At 43.9% G+C, this 19,425-nt stretch overlaps 1 protein-coding gene across 2 annotated transcripts in view; it reads right to left on the reverse strand.

Moving 5' to 3' along the window:
- Positions 1–19,425, reverse strand: part of TMEM33 (transmembrane protein 33) — a 75,395-nt gene that overhangs the window by 11,905 nt on the left and 44,065 nt on the right. For both annotated transcript variants that reach the window (XM_069201826.1, XM_069201821.1), the window contains exon 7: positions 386–469. In XM_069201826.1, the coding sequence (XP_069057927.1) occupies positions 386–469 (84 nt within the window). The remainder of the gene's footprint in view (positions 1–385; positions 470–19,425) is intronic.

A 19,425-nucleotide genomic window follows, 5' to 3' on the forward strand; every position in this document is an offset into this window, starting at 1 on the left:
CCCCTAACCACTCCTAAACTCCACTCATCCATGAATCCTAAAAACCCCTCAGCAACCCTAAACAATACCCATCCCAGAACTCAAAAAACTTTCAGTATCCCTAAAAAACGCATGTTATTGGAATTTAGAATTTTTACTTAAAATGATTTTCCCTTTAAAATGTTTCCTTTAATTTTCAATTTAGTTGTGCTTCCTTAAATTTGTATTTTCTTAAAATTAGTTTTTACATGATCCGGTTTCACCAAATAGATTTCTTAGTGTTGTCTTTACATTAGTTCACATATATCAGTAATTCAGTTTTGACATCACTATGTAGTGATACTATAAATATAATATATAAGGTAAAATGTATGAGCAGGACACTAAATAATAGTGATCAGCTTACCGGCAATAGGGATTCCTGCGAGAGGAGTATCGCAATGTGAGGAATCTGTAGTATATGAAAGGCTGGAGCAGACTGCCTTGACCACTGCAATGATCAAATGAATAATTTATTACTTAAGACAGTTCAAGTTTCTTTTAATACAGAAATAAAGTGCAGAAGTAGTTCGATCAGACATTTTACACATTAAAACCATGTACAAAAACAGCTTTGCAGACATAACTGTCTAAAATTAGGAACAATTTATACAGTAGAGAAAGCTTTATACAATGTCTGCAGAATTTTGATAACTTGCTGTTGTAGCACAGTTTGCAGTTCTTTTTTACTTAAATAAATGTAAGTAGTCAGAACTTTACTCCGTTCTTTGAAGGATCAGACTACCTGATCACACTGTATTTGTTTTTGCTTCCAAAGCATCATGACAGGATAAAGACTTGCATGCAAAATGCTTGAATTACATAAAGGAAGCACATTTCTATTCACATACCCTGAGACCAGAACCGTTATAAAGTCTAAATAGCATTATTTTAATAGCGTTTCTCTGGAGGATATTGCATCTTCCTAAGGATTTCAGGTATAGGCTGGACTTTACAAGCTTGCAATAGTCTAAAGACTGCAGTATAGAATGGAATCCTTTCTGGCAAGTGACATCTACCACACATCACACACACACATAAATGTCTTGCCAAGGAGAAAAGGGAACAGCAGTGCTGAAAAGTTAAAGGAAACAACACTATCCAAGATAAATTGTTTTTCTTGAAGAGCGAATTTATAGAAACCTTCTCACAGGTGAAGCAAAAGACAGGAGCAGATCCAGAGAAGTATTTGGAAGAACCTCACAAAACAGGTTAAACCAAAATTGGACTAACAAAATCAACCTCATCTTTTAAATCAAATTAGAAGGAGCAATGCTTAGTAAATGTGTGAAAGCATTTCATGTAGCTGTGTGACTAACATCTAGGATGTCTACGACTCTTAATATAGCTGATATTACTGTTGAACTTTAGGCAGAATGAACTGTGGCAAGCACTGGACGCTTTCACTTTGATAAATCATAACATTTCCAGATGGACACAGCAATTCATATTACGACCACCTTTTCTGACACTGTAGATCGCTTATTGGCACCAGCGAAATATGTTAACAGCGGACTGTCTAGATCTGCCATTTGTAAGGGCATTTAAAAACTGGGCAAATGATGCAAACTCTGGTACCTTTTCTTCATTGTGAATAGATACGGAGGAAGGGCAACTACTTGTAGCTGAACTGTGTGAGACCAATTTAATTATTTTGAAACCATCTTACCTATGCATGAAGTTCATAATCAAACTGTGAATTAGGCTTACAACAATAAAGGAAGGGACAAGCATACATGGCTACCAACACTACCTGCTTTGATAAGTACTGCAAACAAAATGTAAGCACAGTAACCACCAACAATATCTGGGCCATCCATGAAAGCAAATGTCAGGTTTAAAGCCAACTGTACAGGAACGTAAACTGTAGGTAGGTTTCTACAGTCAACATTTAAAAAAGTTATCATTCAAGATATAAATAATGACCATTATTTAGGGTTACTTTTAAAGATAATAGCAATTAGTCAACATTTAACCTTCTTTTGCCACTAAAATTTAAGTTCTAGAACCTTAAGAGTGGACAAAGGTCACAATCTCCAAGAGCTAACATTCTTAGGACAACTGGATTATGGTGTGGTGCTTTTGAAGATGGCCAGCTGCCAGAAATAACTACTTCCATGATCCACATTCCATGCATTTTAAACCATTCAGAATCCTTACAAGAAAGAGGAGACTGTTCTAGATAGAATATAAAATCCTCCCTTCGGAGACAGGTAAATGGTTTTTAACCCAAAATCTAGCTGATCTGCGAAGGAGTGGTCCCCAACCATTACAGCAAATTAAAACCAATGAGGACTAAATTAATATTTTTTTAAATATCTTTATTCGGTTTAATGATTTTGTAAAACAACAAACAAAGCTCTGTGTCAAAGATACAACAAGCTAATACAACAGTTCGGCTACCATGCATATAAACTAACACTGTTCCTGGGGCAGCACTAGGTAAGCTAGCATTGCATGGAATACCTAAAAAAAAAAAAAAATTGAAGGCCATTGGCTATGAGGACCTTTAATACCGCTGACCACTCAGAAGTTATTTTCCTCAAATATATTCCTATTTTAAAACACTCCCATATTGTTTGGAAGAAGAAACCGACAGAAACACTGCACTTTCCACACGTAGGCTACTGCACTCTGCTCATCTTAAATAGCTTACTTCTGTCATAATACACTCTATGTAACACTTTTCGCTGAATCAGCATCTTTAGTGTCTTCAATGCCACTTCTCTAAGGTGCATCAGGGCAGCTTGCAGTCAATGTGTTCTAGATGTCCCATATCCGATTCAAATGAGCCCAATTGTTTTCAGGTTATTTGGTTTATTGTTGATCAGCATGTGGTATGTGTGAGAGATTGCCTTACTAGCCAGTTTTTTAAATAATACTCTGTTTTCCAGAGGATTACTATATGGTCCCTCCAGTCTAGGCTTTTCAGGGCATGTCTAAGCTGAAGATACTTATATTTCTAGGTGGGGGAAAGGCCATACGCCCGTTGTAGTTCTCTAGAGGACTAAAGTTCTCCTTCCTTAGTAATGTACCCAAGTGATGAGATGCTCATTAGGTCCCATCTTTCTAAACCCAGTGAACTTCCTCACATCTGGAAGCATGTTTCATTTCTACAGAGGAGTTGAGCAAGCAAGTTTGCCCTCCCATCCCACATTTTCATTGGCTCCGTCCCATGCCTCCAACACAGCCCAGCTGAGTTCAAGTAGCCCACTTCTAAATGGTCCCCCATATATGTAATGCATAAATATATTTTTCCATCTGGATCCTTTCCAGCCTTGTTGCTGGGTCATCACAGGGGGTGTAGCCCATTCATTAGTAACCTGGGGCTGGAAGGTCTAATTGAATGCTCTAATATTTGGAAGGGAAATGCTGCCATTGTATACCAACCACTATAGCACTAGTAGTGCTGTCCAGAGTGTATTTCCATCGCACAGCAATGTACACAATGCTTTATCCATTTCATCGAAGAAAGGTGTGGGGACCACCCAGGAGATCTTCTGGAGAAAGTATAGAAATTTGGGGGGTTTCCTCCACCTATCTATGCTAGTCTGGTACTCTTGGAGTACCACCTCCAGGTTTCTCTCCAGGAACTGTGGTTTACTATATGTAATTGTGATATCCAATTATCCGAATCCATCCACCGACAACTGTATTGTATGAGTAACCTCCCCCACCTTCTCCTGATTCCCAATTTTATATAAAGTTGACTTATACCAGTTTATCTCGTATCCTACATATCTCTCAAAGTTTCTGAAAGACTGACAGGACAGCCAGTATGGAGGTCAGAGAGTCCAAGAAATATAGCAAGACATCTGCCTTTTCTGTTCACCACTTACATCTGGGAATCCAACAATATTGCATGCGGTTCTAATTCAGCATGGCAATCATTCTACAGAAAGGGCAAATAACAGGAGGGCTGATGCCCTGCTCAAACAACTTTTCAGTGTCTAGGGCTATCTCAGTTGGTTCCAGTGTGCCCCTCAACTTATCTAGCAAAACATGTAGCCTTCTAAGGTTAAATAGTGTTGCTCTTCCTGGCATAAATCCCATTTGATCTCTGTGCATCAGAGGAATGATAACTTTTACTAGTCACAATGCCAAGTATTTGGGAAGGATTTTCACTTCTATATTCAACAATGAAGCAGGACTTTAAAGGGCACACCTGTTACTAAGTTTCCCTTTTTTTATGTATTAAGTTTATTGTTGCCTGTTGCAAATCAGGTGCCAGCTCCCCCATCTCCTTTGCTTCACTGAACATCAGCAAAAGATGGGGCCCCTGTACAGAGGATACCAGTTTATATAATTCAGCCGGTATCCCACTGCACCTGGAGTCTTGCTTCTTTGCATCTGTCCTGTACCTTCCAATAGCTCAGCCAATGAAATATTCAGATATAAATAGTCCCTACTTTCTGCACTAAAACTAGGTATCATCAGTTCCCCCACGAAGGCATTTTCATATAATCCTCGTTAGATGTGTATCTGGGCTGTAGAGGGTTTGTTAGTATTTTGCAAAGAACTGGGCAATATCTTTTTTTCTGCTCCATCTTCACAAATAATGCCCCCCCATTCACCTGGCTTTCTCCCTCCTATACAAGCAGGCTAAGAGACTGCCTGCCTGGTCGCTCACTTCTTACAGCTTTTGCCGAGCTGAGAGAAACTGCTGCTCACTACATTGTAGATTAGTGCAAGCTTTACCTTGGTATGGCTTCCAACTCCTATAAACTATCTTGTGTCCCTCAGTCTATATGTAATATTCTGCGCCTTGTCTGGGGCCCATTTTATATGCTTTCCAAAGCACTATCTGGGAACTCACCTATCTTTCATTCTTCTCAAAACAGTGTGGAGTCTAGCCAAAGCCATTTCCGGGTCCTGAAGATCCCAGCTGTCTAACCTCCATGTCTATTTCCATAGGTCACACAGCTTCCTAAACGTAACCTTAGATGGACTATGATACGAACAAACAGACCAGCTCAGAAAATGTATTATGGACTGCAGGAAAAAAAGAAATATTGTCTATCATTAATTATGATGAGTGACTAGCTATTTTCAAGACCCAATGTGTGGGTAAACTGGGCTAATTCTGTTGCTTTTGGAGGAGGCACTTGAGCTAGGCGGATACCTGTCCATAGCCTGATCCATTACCTCACTGAAGTTGCCATGTATGTTTGCCTCTGCTTCTGCTACAAGGAGGATGGGCTATAGTTTATTTGGCACCGTTTACTGGAATGTGCAAAGTGCATAAACATTCAATATTCCTGTCCTATTTGTCGTGTACCCCGGCATAGCAACCTCCTAGGTCAAGCCAAGTCTTTTCAATTTGGAAAGGTGGGTTCTCTTTTTACTAGGATGACTACTCTCCTTGAGCCTCTCGAAAAACTGAAATGTGTCAAGGCAACATATTGTGTCACTGTTCGACCAATTTAGTGTGTTTTACTCAGGAAACAATTTTGGACACTTGAGGGTACAGAGATGGTCCCAAGGCACCGGGGATCCTCATTGCATATTGTGTAGAAAGAGTCAATCCACTTCACTCTCCCAGGCCAGGGAGGATGGCCATGATCTACACTGGTCTCAGATAATGGCAGCTGGGAACACGCATTCTGCGTCCGGGGAATACCTCAGGCTTTTGCAGCATCAACTTTCCCCTGGGTTTCACACTGCAGAGGCCGCTCGTAGTACTTGATCAGTATGTTGTAGGCCAATTCTTCCAGCAGGCAGGTAACACTGAGCTCTCTTCTGACCAGTCTCCTTCTGCAGAAACACCTTCAGTGTTTCTCGTAGCAGCAATGTAGGTTTTTTATTTAAGGAATGTCTTTAGTACTCCGGCAGAAATCCTTGGCCTCCCAGGTGATGTCCTACACTTGGCTGGGAAGCTCTGGAGTGACACGTAGCAACCTGGCAAAATATCCAGAAAAATAACTGCGCAAATACAGTGATGGAAGCCTTGGCTCCGGTGAAATGAGCCCATAAGAACTTCCAGGGCTTACTTCTTGTACAATGCACACCACATTTAGATGCAGAGCACGATCCAAAGATAAATTGCTCTCTTCTGCACGGCCTTGCCTGTTCTCACCTCTCCAAATCCAATGAAGAGCTTATAGACCAGATAATGTTCCGTGGTATGATCAATATAAAAGCTAAAAGGGCTTTAAGGATCCAGCCAATAGAGTCTCCTCTCCTTTTTAGAGAGGTTAGGCGGACCGAAGAGCTTTGGTAGGGTAATACTTTGGCTGACATAAAAAGGAGTCCCCACTTTCAGGACAAAGGAAGCTCAGTTTCTTAGAACCAGTTTATCTAGGAAGAATTTGGTGCAAGGCGGTTTGCCTGAGGGGACTTGTAACATGCTAACCACTGGCGCTAATGTTATGGAGACAAGAAAAAAAAAAAATGAAGTGAGAAAGTGGAAACATATTACAAACTTCAAAAAATGCATCACAACAGCAGATTTAAACAAAGAGGGCTCATCAGGGAACTGCAGGAAAGCGAAAAGTGCTGACAAGTATCCTTTAATTGTGCCTTGCTAGTCTAGATGTAACATAAAAAGCAACAATTTGGAAAGTTTGGCTTGAAGTTGATCAGAATACTGAGTAGTGCACCAAGCTAAAAACTTGTCCCAATGGCAGGCATATACTGATTTGGTGGAGGGACACCTGGCTGCCATGATGACACTGACAACCTCAAAAGGGAGGTTGAATGCAGGCAATTGCTGACGCTCAATCTCCTAGCATAGAGCTGGAGATCGCACAGGCTCGGGTGAAGAACCCTGCCTTATTGCTGCTAAAGAAGAACATACCGAATCAGAAGCATGATCAGAGCAAAGAAGCTCATGCCCTAGATATCACACCCTGCAGGTGTAAGTGCTATTCATGATTAGCTAGACATCAACGACGGAGTGGGTCTGCCCAGGTGTTAACAGATCCCACAATGTGGTGTCCCACCAAGAATATCCCTTGGAGTTTCAGCCACTTCCAGACATATAGTGCCTTTTGGCACACAGCCCAAGACCTGACTCTGACCTGTTTGTTGCAATATAACATAGTGGTGGTGTTTTCTGTGACCACGTGCACCAGTTCCCTTTAATGGGTAGTAGGAAGGCTTTCAATGGCACGCTGATGTGGAGCCCAGCCGCTGCTGGTGACCACATGCCTCTGAGCTCCACCTCCTCCAAGCCCAGAAGCAATGCATCGGTCATCGTTGTCAATACTGGGCGAATAGGAGAATGGGTCTGCCACTGACCCAATCGTGGTCCAATATCTATGAGTCTTCTGCAGTCTCGGACGAAAATTGGAAATTGCAGAAGTCCCCCTGATGCTGTGCCCACCGTGACTTCAGATCCCAGGGCCGAGCCCGAATATGCTATCTTGTGTGTTTGACCAGCAGGATGAAGTATCATCAGACCCGGCAGCCTCGGGCTCATCCTCACCAAGATCCAGGACAGAGGCTGAAGTGTCAGGATCATAGGTCAAATGCCTTGGTAAGAGGTGCAAAACTGCACCATGTCCAGAATAACTTAATTGAAAGGGAACATCTGCGAAGCAGTCAGGTGATACTTCAGCATGTTAATAGTGAATCCCAATGATTTTAGAAGCTCACTATCATTTGTAAACGTCTGACAAATAACTGGGGGAGCCTGCCTTCGACAGTTGTTAAGTAAGGGGGAAGACTGGAACATCTGACCTCTGAACATGTGGTGCAACAACAGTCATCAATTTTGGTAACACCCAAGGGGCACTAATGAAGCCAAAATGGGACCACAGTGAACTTAAAATGCTCATGCCTCACCGTGAGTCACAGATAGCAAATGTAGGCCTTTAGGAATTTGAAAATAATCCAGTCTCCAAGGTCTATGGTAGAAAAGATCTAGGTCGGTAAGCATCTTGAACTTTGTCCTTCCACAGAACATCCTTGAGAGGGTGAAGATCTAAAAAATAGGATGCAGATGTTCATCCTTCTTCGGCGGCAGCAGAAAGTAGTTTGAGTAACTAACCAAAGATTACTTTTGATGCAGGCGGTCTCTCTATGACTCCATAGCCAGAAGTGCCTGCACTTCCTGTCGCGAAGAAGCAGACAGTCCTCTGGCAACCATTCTGAGGATGGTGAAAGGTGAAGCAGGGTTGCAAGGCATGAACCCACTTTAGACTTTGCGGTACCACAAGTCCGAAATTATTGTCTGTCACCCAGGCAAAAAATGTTAGATCCTGCCTCCAACGTGGTGGCTGTATCTCACAAAGGGCTCACTAAAGAGGTCTTGCAGCAGCTGGAGGAGCGGAAGCCTGGGCAGCATGCTGTCCCTGTTGTCCATGTGGCTGTAGGGGTTACTTAATATGCTGCACCCCCTACCATAGCCAGAGAGGAGGAGAAACTGGTAGTTTGGGTGATGGGATGGGACAGATAGGCCAAAGCAGTGTACTGTCTGTAAAACTCTCGAGGGCCAAGCCTGCCTTCTCACCAAAAAGGCAAGTGTCATCAAAAGGAATGTCCAGCAACATGGTTGGACGTTGCTGGAGTAGTGTGTGTACCTCATCTTGTGTGCCTACGGAGAGCCACACAGTGCCACGCATTCTGCCTAGGCAATCTATGCTACCCAAGCCATAGCAGATTGGCCAAGTTTGCCGCATTGAAAGGCTTGCATAAGGGTGGGACAGACGTGGTCAAGGACATCAGGCAAGACCTGCTTGACAAGAGTCACAAAGGGCGTGAACATAGCACCCCTTGAGGCAGTGGGCGTTGACTGAACATAGCGCTTCCCAAAGGTTCCGATGCTTTTAGATGTCCTGTACTGTGATGTGGTAGGGAATATGCATTAGGGTTGATCCTGCACATTGAGGCCTGCATAACTAGGCTCTTAAGCATAGCATGCGGAGTCAAGAAATCCAAATCACCCAGGCTGGGCCACAGCAGCATGCAAACTGCCCGTTTACTGGAGGTCCAGAACACTCATTTACCAAAGTCCCAAGAAGAGTGCCTGTGAGAGACTCACTGAATGAAAGTAGAGTCTAAGTCAAGGTGGAGGCAGCACTGACTTGGAAAGCACAATTGGCTGTGCTTTGTCATCTGGTGTACTGAAGGTGGCATTGAAGCCAGTCTGGAACCTGTAGGGGGTCCAGAAGGTACATGCTGTGCCGAGGGGAAAACGCATCTGAGGAGTCATAGGTAGAGGCCCTTGTGGTTCACTGGGGGCTGAAGGCATGTCAGAGCAAAGCAGTAGCATGCCACAGGGGCACAGCATGATCTTGCAGAACTCTTTAATTTCCTGCAACAATGACAATATGCCCTGAAATTCGGGTTGCGTCGGGGCAAGCGTTGGAATCGGCTCAAAAGGGAATAGAGTTTGGGAGTGAAACTGAGGGTTACACGGATGCACTCATGCTATCTCTGGAGTCCAAGAAGGGGCAGAAATGCACTTGGACTTTTTATGTTTTTTTATTCAACTTACCCAGAGGCTTAACCGCAATGATGAGACCATGGGACCTTCCCTTCGACTGACTGGTCACAGCATGGAGTCTTTTGATGCTTGGTGACCTGTTTGTCCTCAAGATACCAGATGTCCTTGGGATTCAGCAAGATTCAGTAGCTGTAGGTCTTGAACCTATGTTTCGACCACAGCTAAACCTGATGGGGAATCGCCAGACATTTGCCTGCAATAGTCCTAACAAGGTTTAAACCATGTAGTCTCTGGAGGTGACTTTTTCTCTTTCAGACGGGGTTTTTCAAACTATAGTTTTTGATGTAAATATCTCGAAGAGACGAGGGATAGCCTCAGATCTGCATCTGATCATGCAGAATGAAAGAACTGAAGTCAGCAAGCATAGGAGGTGCTTATATGCGGTTCCGTTCGTCACTCAGAAGTGGAAGGATGTTGGTGCAGAGCTGAACAAGGCCACCTACTGGCATGGAGGGGTACTGCTAAACATTTTCTAGGTCAGACAATGAGAAATGTGTGCTTAGAAGTATCTATGAGATACTTAATTTGTAGATAGATTGGAGAGAGAGAGCATTTCTCTATGTAGCATTTCTCTAAAATACATTTGGTTGGCATTAGATGGAATATCAAAATGTATATTAAAATCTCCTAGCACAACAATTACTTTGTTAGAGACCATCTCATTAAGATACGAGGATAAAAGATAAGTAGCAGCACTAATATTCTTTTGTGGTAGAGAATAGTTAAGAACAAAATTCCAGTCCTTCTGGCCTGAGTTAGAAACTCTTTTGAAGTGCAACAAAAGTGAAGCATTTTACGCTCTGAGGCACAATAAGTCTTTAAAAATAAGAGAAGCGGTCCTCTTGTTTACCCTAAGGTAAGCTGAGATGGTACAATAGCTGGAAAGTGTTAAATTCTTGTTGATAGTAAACTAATTCTCTTTTAGCAACGTTTCTGTAAGGCATAACATATCAAGAGTAAACTCAGAAATAATGATGCATGTATTATGGGAGTTCTTTACTGAAGAGTATGTGTTGATCAACATTCCTTCAATTTATACACAATGGGAAACAATCTGAAAGACGTGAGGTTTTTGTTATTTGGTGTACATTTGTTCAGTACTTTGAGAGAAGAAAGGGAAGAGAAATGTGTATATCTGGGCAGAGTCTAAGCACAGATAACATGGTGAGATCTGATTGGCTGTCAGCACTTCAACCAGAAAGTGATGTCAGCCATTTTAAGACTAATATACATGATAGGACCCATTGAAATGCATTGTAGGGGATAGCAGATTTTGAGGGCCACAAAATGGGAGGTATAAAGGGTGATAAATTTCAGTCACAATATAAATCATTTGTTGATGGTACCATGCTAAATTTAGGAATGGTGGTGTGTTCTAAGGTGATTTTACCTACCTGGGATTTCATGAATCATGTTTGAGAGAGAACTGTTTTCTCATGATTTTCCCATACAGGTTATATAAGGTGCTCCAGAAGTTAAAATGAAAGCATACTTTCTGTAAATTCACATTATCTTTCTCCATATGAGAATGAAGTCTGACATTTTCAGTAAAACATGTACTTTCAACAGGAGCAGCCTGTCAGTCGATTCCCCTGTGTTCTACTGCAGCCTCAGAGTGTTCCAAAGAACAAATAGAGTGCTAACAGTCTTACTTATGACAGAGGTGTGGCACATCTCAAGCCATCTTGACTGAATCAAAACTAATAAACCTGGTAAAACATAAAACATTTAATTTAGAAAGGAACAAAATGAGGGGGTTCATTTTGTCCTAGAACTTGTGATTAGTGCTGTAGAAAAGAAAATTAGCATATGTTTTTAGTGAGTTCTCAAATATCTTTCTCTTCTATTTCATTAAAACATTCGGACATGCAGATAGAAACATGCACTTTCAACACCAGCAGCAGGCTGCCAGATAACTCCCTGATGATCGGAAGCTTACAGTATTCTAATGAGCAACTGGAGTGCTTACATTCTGAATTTATGCCAGAAGTGTGGCACATCTGAATGTCATCTTGATGGAATCGAAGTGGACAACTGAAAGCACTTTCTACTGAGGATACTGCAATAAATAAGGAAAGTAGGGAGCCAGGCCCTGTGTCCAAACCCCACCCTGCACTGCAATGGGCATCTTACTTTATATTTAAAAAACAAAAACTAGAAATTCACTGAAAAAAAGGGCTACATGGCCGTTTTAGTTAAGAAATAAAACTTTTAAAAAACCTTAAAACTTCACTAAAAAGCAAAGGTTACAGAGACGTTATATGTAGGTCCAGATTTTACACGCACAAAACCATGGAATTCAGCCGCTGAGTTATTTCAAGTAACTATAACTCGTACCCTAGCCATGCACTGCTAATTACCCGAGATATTACATGACTCAAAGCATTTTCTATGGCATCATTGATAATATCACTGTAACCTCTGTAGTAAAATTGATGAGAAAACTGTGCATGGCAGGGGCACGAATTATAGTTACCTTACGAGTCACACTCATACATATCCCTAAAGTAAAAGCAACTACCAAAGATGATGTTGAAGGTAAATGTATGTCGTACCAATAACTAGTTTCAAACTGAGTCAGTCTATCAGAACCGTGTATACCTCACAATGGGGAAGTGGGCTCCAAACTACAGGAAATAGTGGAAATAGCCACCTGATTAATTCTTCACATAAAAATTAACAACTGTTAGAGGAGTATTGGAATCACACAGGTGCTATAAAATGAGGAAAACTGTTATTGTTATTACAGGGCATAAACAAGCCAGAACATTCTCCATGTTCTAGGTACAGTCCACCTCATAGTAAGGGTCTTGCCCAGGAATTTTCAGGCTATTGAAAGCAATGTCCAACTGACCATAGCACATTGTGAGAAAGTAGCCTCTTTCTAGCCTTGTTACCCCCACTTTTGGCCTGTTTGTGAGTGTATGTCAGGGTGTTTTCACTGTCTCACTGGGATCCTGCTAGCCAGGGCCCAGTGCTCATAGTGAAAACCCTATGTTTTCAGTATGTTTGTTATGTGTCACTGGGACCCTGCTAGTCAGGACCCCAGTGCTCATAAGTTTGTGGCCTATATGTTTGTGTTCCCTGTGTGGTGCCTAACTGTCTCACTGAGGCTCTGCTAACCAGAACCTCAGTGGTTATGCTCTCTCATTTATTTCAAATTGTCACTAACAGGCTAGTGACCAATTTTACCAATTTACATTGGCTTACTGGAATACCCTTATAATTCCCTAGTATATGGTACTGAGGTACCCAGGGTATTGGGGTTCCAGGAGATCCCTATGGGCTGCAGCATTTCTTTTGCCACCCATAGGGAGCTCTGACAATTCTTACACAGGCCTGCCACTGCAGCCTGAGTGAAATAACGTCCACGTTATTTCACAGCCATTTTACACTGCACTTAAGTAACTTATAAGTCACCTATATGTCTAACCTTTACCTGGTAGAGGTTAGGTGCAAAGTTACTTAGTGTGGGGGCACCCTGGCACTAGCCAAGTTGCCCCCACATTGTTCAGAGCCAATTCCCTGAACTTTGTGAGTGCGGGGACACCATTACACGCGTGCACTACATATAGGTCACTACCTATATGTAGCTTCACAATGGTAACTCCGAATATGGCCATGTAACATGTCTATGATCATGGAATTGCCCCCTCTATGTTGGCACAATCCCATGATCCCAGTGGTCTGTAGCACAGACCCTGGTACTGCCAAACTGCCCTTCCTGGGGTTTCACTGCAGCTGCTGCCAACCCCTCAGACAGGCTCTGCCCTCCTGGGGTCCAGCCAGGCATGGCCCAGGATGGCAGAACAAAGAACTTCCTCTGAGAGAGGGTGTGACACCCTCTCCCTTTGGAAAATGGTGTGAAGGCAGGGGAGGAGTAGCCTCCCCCAGCCTCTAGAAATGCTTTGTTGGGCACAGAGGTGCACAATTCTGCATAAGCCAGTCTACACCGGTTCAGGGGACCCCTTAGCCCTGCTCTGGCGCGAAACTGGACAAAGGAAAGGGGAGTGACCACTCCCCTGACCTGCACCTCCCCTGGGAGGTGTCCAGAGCTCCTCCAGTGTGCTCCAGACCTCTGCCATCTTGGAAACAGAGGTGCTGCTGGCACACTGGACTGCTCTGAGTGGCCAGTGCCACCAGGTGACGTCAGAGACTCCTTCTGATAGGCTCCTTCAGGTGTTAGTAGCCTATCCTCTCTCCTAGGTAGCCAAACCCTCTTTTCTGGCTATTTAGGGTCTCTGTCTCTGGGGAAACTTTAGATAACGAATGCAAGAGCTCATCCGAGTTCCTCTGCATCTCTCTCTTCACCTTCTGCCAAGGAATCGACTGCTGACCGCGCTGGAAGCCTGCAAACCTGCAACATAGTAGCAAAGACGACTACTGCAACTCTGTAACGCTGATCCTGCCGCCTTCTCGACTGTTTTCCTGCTTGTGCATGCTGTGGGGGTAGTCTGCCTCCTCTCTGCACCAGAAGCTCCGAAGAAATCTCCCGTGGGTCGACGGAATCTTCCCCCTGCAACCGCAGGCACCAAAAAGCTGCATTACCGGTCCCTTGGGTCTCCTCTCAGCACGACGAGCGAGGTCCCTCGAATCCAGCGACTCTGTCCAAGTGACCCCCACAGTCCAGTGACTCCTCAGTCCAAGTTTGGTGGAGGTAAGTCCTTGCCTCACCTCGCTGGGCTGCATTGCTGGGAACCGCGACTTTTGCAGCTACTCCGGCCCCTGTGCACTTCCGGCGGAAATCCTTTGTGCACAGCCAAGCCTGGGTCCACGGCACTCTAACCTGCATTGCACGACTTTCTAAGTTGGTCTCCGGCGACGTGGGACTCCTTTGTGCAACTTCGGCGAGCACCGTTTCACGCATCCTCGTAGTGCCTGTTTCTGGCACTTCTCCAGGTGCTACCTGCTTCAGAGAGGGCTCCTTGTCTTGCTCGACGTCCCCTCTCTCTGCTGGTCCAATTTGCGACCTCCTGGTCCCTCCTGGGCCTCAGCAGCGTCCAAAAACGCTAACCGCACGATTTGCAGCTAGGAAGGCTTATTGGCGTTCTTTCGGCGGGAAAACACTTCTGCACGACTCTCCACGGCGAGAGGGATCCGTCCACCAAAGGGGAAGTCTCTAGCCCTTTTCGTTCCTGCAGAAACCTCAGCTTCTTCTGTCCAGTAGAAGCTTCTTTGCACCCGCAGCTGGCATTTCCTGGGCATTTGCCCATCTCCGACTTGCTTGTGACTTTTGGACTTGGTCCCCTTGTTCCACAGGTACCCTAGATTGGAAATCCACAGTTGTTGCATTGCTGGTTTGTGTCTTTCCTGCATTATTCCTCTAACACGACTTCTTTGTCCTTAGGGGAACTTTAGTGCACTTTGCACTCACTTTTCAGGGTCTTGGGGAGGGTTATTTTTCTAACTCTCACTATTTTCTAATAGTCCCAGCGACCCTCTACAGGGTCACATAGGTTTGGGGTCCATTCGTGGTTCGCATTCCACTTTTGGAGTATATGGTTTGTGTTGCCCCTATCCCTATGTTTCCCCATTGCATCCTATTGTAACTATACATTGTTTGCACTGTTTTCTAAGACTATACTGCATATTTTTGCTATTGTGTATATATATATCTTGTGTATATTTCCTATCCTCTCACTGAGGGTACACTCTAAGATACTTTGGCATATTGTCATAAAAATAAAGTACCTTTATTTTTAGTATAACTGTGTATTGTGTTTTCTTATGATATTGTGCATATGACACTAAGTGGTTCTGTAGTAGCTTCACACGTCTCCTAGTTCAGCCTAAGCTGCTCTGCTAAGCTACCATTATCTATCAGCCTAAGCTGCTAGACACCCTATACACTAATAAGGGATAACTGGGCCTGGTGCAAGGTGCAAGTACCCCTTGGTACTCACTACAAGCCAGTCCAGCCTCCTACATTGGTTGTGCAGCGGTGGGATAAGTGCTTTGAGACTACTTACCACTCTCGTCATTGTACTTTTCATAAGAGAAAAATATACAAAACAAGGTCAGTGTATATACACATAGCCAAAAAGTTTTGCATTTCCTCTTTTCACTCTTTTCTAAGTGCTGAAAAGTACTCCTAACTTTCTAAAAAGTTCTAAAAAGTTTAAAAAGTTTTTTTTCTCTGTCTTTCTAAAAGCTCTGACAAACTTTTTATCTTTTACTATCACTTTAACTCTCTCTAAAAATGTCTGGCACAGGCCAAAATGTTGATCTGTCCAAACTTGCATATGACCACCTTAGCTGGAAAGGAGCAAGGAGTCTCTGTGAAGAGAGAGGTTTGAGTGTAGGGAAGAATCCTTCCTTAGAACTGTTAATTAACATGCTTAGAGAACAGGATAAGGCTAGAAGTGCCCCATCTGTTGAAAAAGTAGCTAATGGTTCTCAATCTGATCCAGGGACTCCCCCAGGAAAAGATTCAGGAAAGAAACTTCCTAGCCTGCCCATTACTAGACAGTCTAGCATAGTTGGTAATGATGATGAGCCACACCATATAAATAGTGTTGTCTCACATCATAGCAAAAGCATTTATTCTCACCATACTGGTAGTGATGTTTCTGTTAGCCAAGCTGTTAGGGTGGCTTCTGTAAGGGACAGGTCTCCTTCTGTCCATTCTCACCATACTTCTGTTTCAAGGCATGTCCCTCCCACCCACCCTGATGACAGATTGTTAGAAAGGGAGCTCAATAGATTGAGAGTGGAACAAACCAGACTGAAGCTCAAGAAGCAACAGCTGGATTTGGATAGACAGACTTTAGAAGTAGAGAAGGAGAGACAGAAACTGGGTTTAGAAACCCATGGTGGCAGCAGCAGTATTCCCCATAGTCATCCTGCAAAAGAGCATGATTTCAGGAATCTGCACAAGATAGTTCCCCCTTATAAGGAGGGGGATGACATTAACAAGTGGTTTGCTGCACTTGAGAGGGCCTGTGTTGTACAGGATGTCCCTCAAAGGCAGTGGGCTGCTATCCTATGGCTATCATTTAGTGGAAAGGGTAGGGATAGACTCCTTACTGTGAAAGAAAGTGATGCCAATAATTTTACAGTTCTTAAAAATGCACTCCTGGATGGTTATGGCTTAACCACTGAACAATACAGGATAAAGTTCAGAGAGACCAAAAAGGAGTCTTCACAAGACTGAGTTGATTTCATTGACCATTCAGTGAAGGCCTTGGAGGGGTGGTTACATGGCAGTAAAGTTACTGATTATGAAAGCCTGTATAACACAATCCTGAGAGAGCATATACTTAATAATTGTGTGTCTGATTTGTTGCACCAGTACCTGGTAGACTCTGATCTGACCTCTCCCCAAGAATTGGGAAAGAAGGCAGACAAATGGGTCAGAACAAGGGTGAACAGAAAAGTTCATACAGGGGGTGACAAAGATGGCAATAAGAAGAAAGATGGTGAAAAATCTCAAGATAAGCATGGGGATAAGGGTAAAACCAAAGATCCCACTTCAAATCTTAAACACTCTTCAGAGGGTGGGGATAAAACAAATTCTTCCTCTTCTTTCCAACCTGCACACATTAAAAAACCTTGGTGCTTTGTGTGTAAAAACAGAGGCCATAGGCCAGGGGATAAGTCCTGTCCAGGTAAACCCCCTGAGCCTACCACCACTAATACATCAAGCTCTAGTGCCCCTAGCAGTAGTGGTACTAGTGGTGGGACTGCTGGCAACAGTCAAGTTAAGGGTGTAGTTGGGTTCACTTATGGGTCCATCATAGAAACTGGGGTAGTCAGTCCCAAGACAGTTTCTGTCACACCTAGTGGCATTGGCCTTGCCACACTGGCTGCTTGTCCCCTTACAATGGATAAGTACAGGCAGACAGTTTCAATAAATGGTGTTGAGGCCTTGGCCTACAGGGACACAGGTGCCAGTATCACTTTGGTGACTGAAAACCTAGTGCACCCTGATCAACACATCATTGGACAACAGTATAAGATTATTGATGTCCATAACTCCACTAAGTTTCTTCCCTTAGCTATAATTCAGTTTAGTTGGGGTGGAGTTACTGGCCCTAAGCAGGTGGTGGTATCACCTAGCTTACCTGTAGACTGTCTCTTAGGTAATGACCTAGAGGCCTCAGATTGGGCTGATGTAGAGTTTTATGCCCATGCAGGGCATCCCTGAGGAATTGTTCCCTCTCATTTCTACTGAAATGAAAAAGCAAAGGAGAGAAGGCCTGAAAACTCAGGATCCCTCTCCATCAACAGGTAAAAAGGGTATCACAGTATCCCCTAACCACCCTACCATTCAGGATACCATTCCTGTGGTGGGAGAAACCTCTCCTGGGGTGGCACCTGTTCCAAGGGAATCATCAGTTGGCAAAACTGTACTCCCTGAGGTGGAAGTACCTCTCTGTGGGATAACTAACATTGGTGAGAAAAAGAGCACCATTTTAGTTAACATGGAGCATCCCTCCAACCCTCCCAGAGAAACTTTAGTGCAGAAACCCTGCACTGCCTCACAACACTTAGGACAGCATCCCTGCCCTAGTGTGGAGCTCATAGGACAGCATCCCTGCCCTGCTCCAACTCAAGAGAAACAGCATCCCTGTTCTCTCTTCCAGCCATATGGACAAAGTTTTTGCCCAGCTATGGCTTTTCTGAGACAGCATCCCTGTCTGGCATTTCCATCACTACAAATAGGTTCAGTGGACAATTCCCACTGCTCTAAACTAAAACTTACTGATAGAAACTCTGAAAATACATCTTCACATTGTTGCTTAGCTAAAAAACGTCAGACAGGGTGGTTTACATCCCCACAGGGAAGTAACCATAGAGTGGATGATAAAGGGAGTAACCAGTCTATTGCAGAGCTACTCTCTACTTATCACCACTTAGACAATAAAGTCTCAACTGGCCAAGGTTAGCCTTATTGTCCTTCGTTGGGGGGGGGGGGGGGGGGGTTGTGTGAGAAAGTAGCCTCTTTCTAGCCTTGTTACCCCCACTTTTGGCCTGTTTGTGAGTGTATGTCAGGGTGTTTTCACTGTCTCACTGGGATCCTGCTAGCCAGGGCCCAGTGCTCATAGTGAAAACCCTATGTTTTCAGTATGTTTGTTATGTGTCACTGGGACCCTGCTAGTCAGGACCCCAGTGCTCATAAGTTTGTGGCCTATATGTTTGTGTTCCCTGTGTGGTGCCTAACTGTCTCACTGAGGCTCTGCTAACCAGAACCTCAGTGGTTATGCTCTCTCGTTTATTTCAAATTGTCACTAACAGGCTAGTGACCAATTTTACCAATTTACATTGGCTTACTGGAACACCCTTATAATTCCCTAGAATATGGTACTGAGGTACCCAGGGTATTGGGGTTCCAGGAGATCCCTATGGGCTGCAGCATTTCTTTTGCCACCCATAGGGAGCTCTGACAATTCTTACACAGGCCTGCCACTGCAGCCTGAGTGAAATAACGTCCACGTTATTTCACAGCCATTTTACACTGCACTTAAGTAACTTATAAGTCACCTATATGTCTAACCTTTACCTGGTAAAGGTTAGGTGCAAAGTTACTTAGTGTGAGGGCACCCTGGCACTAGCCAAGGTGCCCCCACATTGTTCAGAGCCAATTCCCTGAACTTTGTGAGTGCGGGGACACCATTACACGTGTGCACTACATATAGGTCACTACCTATATGTAGCTTCACAATGGTAACTCCGAATATGGCCATGTAACATGTCTATGATCATGGAATTGCCCCCTCTATGCCATCCTGGCATAGTTGGCACAATCCCATGATCCCAGTGGTCTGTAGCACAGACCCTGGTACTGCCAAACTGCCCTTCCTGGGGTTTCACTGCAGCTGCTGCTGCTGCCAACCCCTCAGACAGGCATCTGCCCTCCTGGGGTCCAGCCAGGCCTGGCCCAGGATGGCAGAACAAAGAACTTCCTCTGAGAGAGGGTGTGACACCCTCTCCCTTTGGAAAATGGTGTGAAGGCAGGG

Source organism: Pleurodeles waltl, chromosome 1_2, assembly GCF_031143425.1.
Source record: "Pleurodeles waltl isolate 20211129_DDA chromosome 1_2, aPleWal1.hap1.20221129, whole genome shotgun sequence".
NCBI lineage: Eukaryota > Metazoa > Chordata > Amphibia > Caudata > Salamandridae > Pleurodeles > Pleurodeles waltl.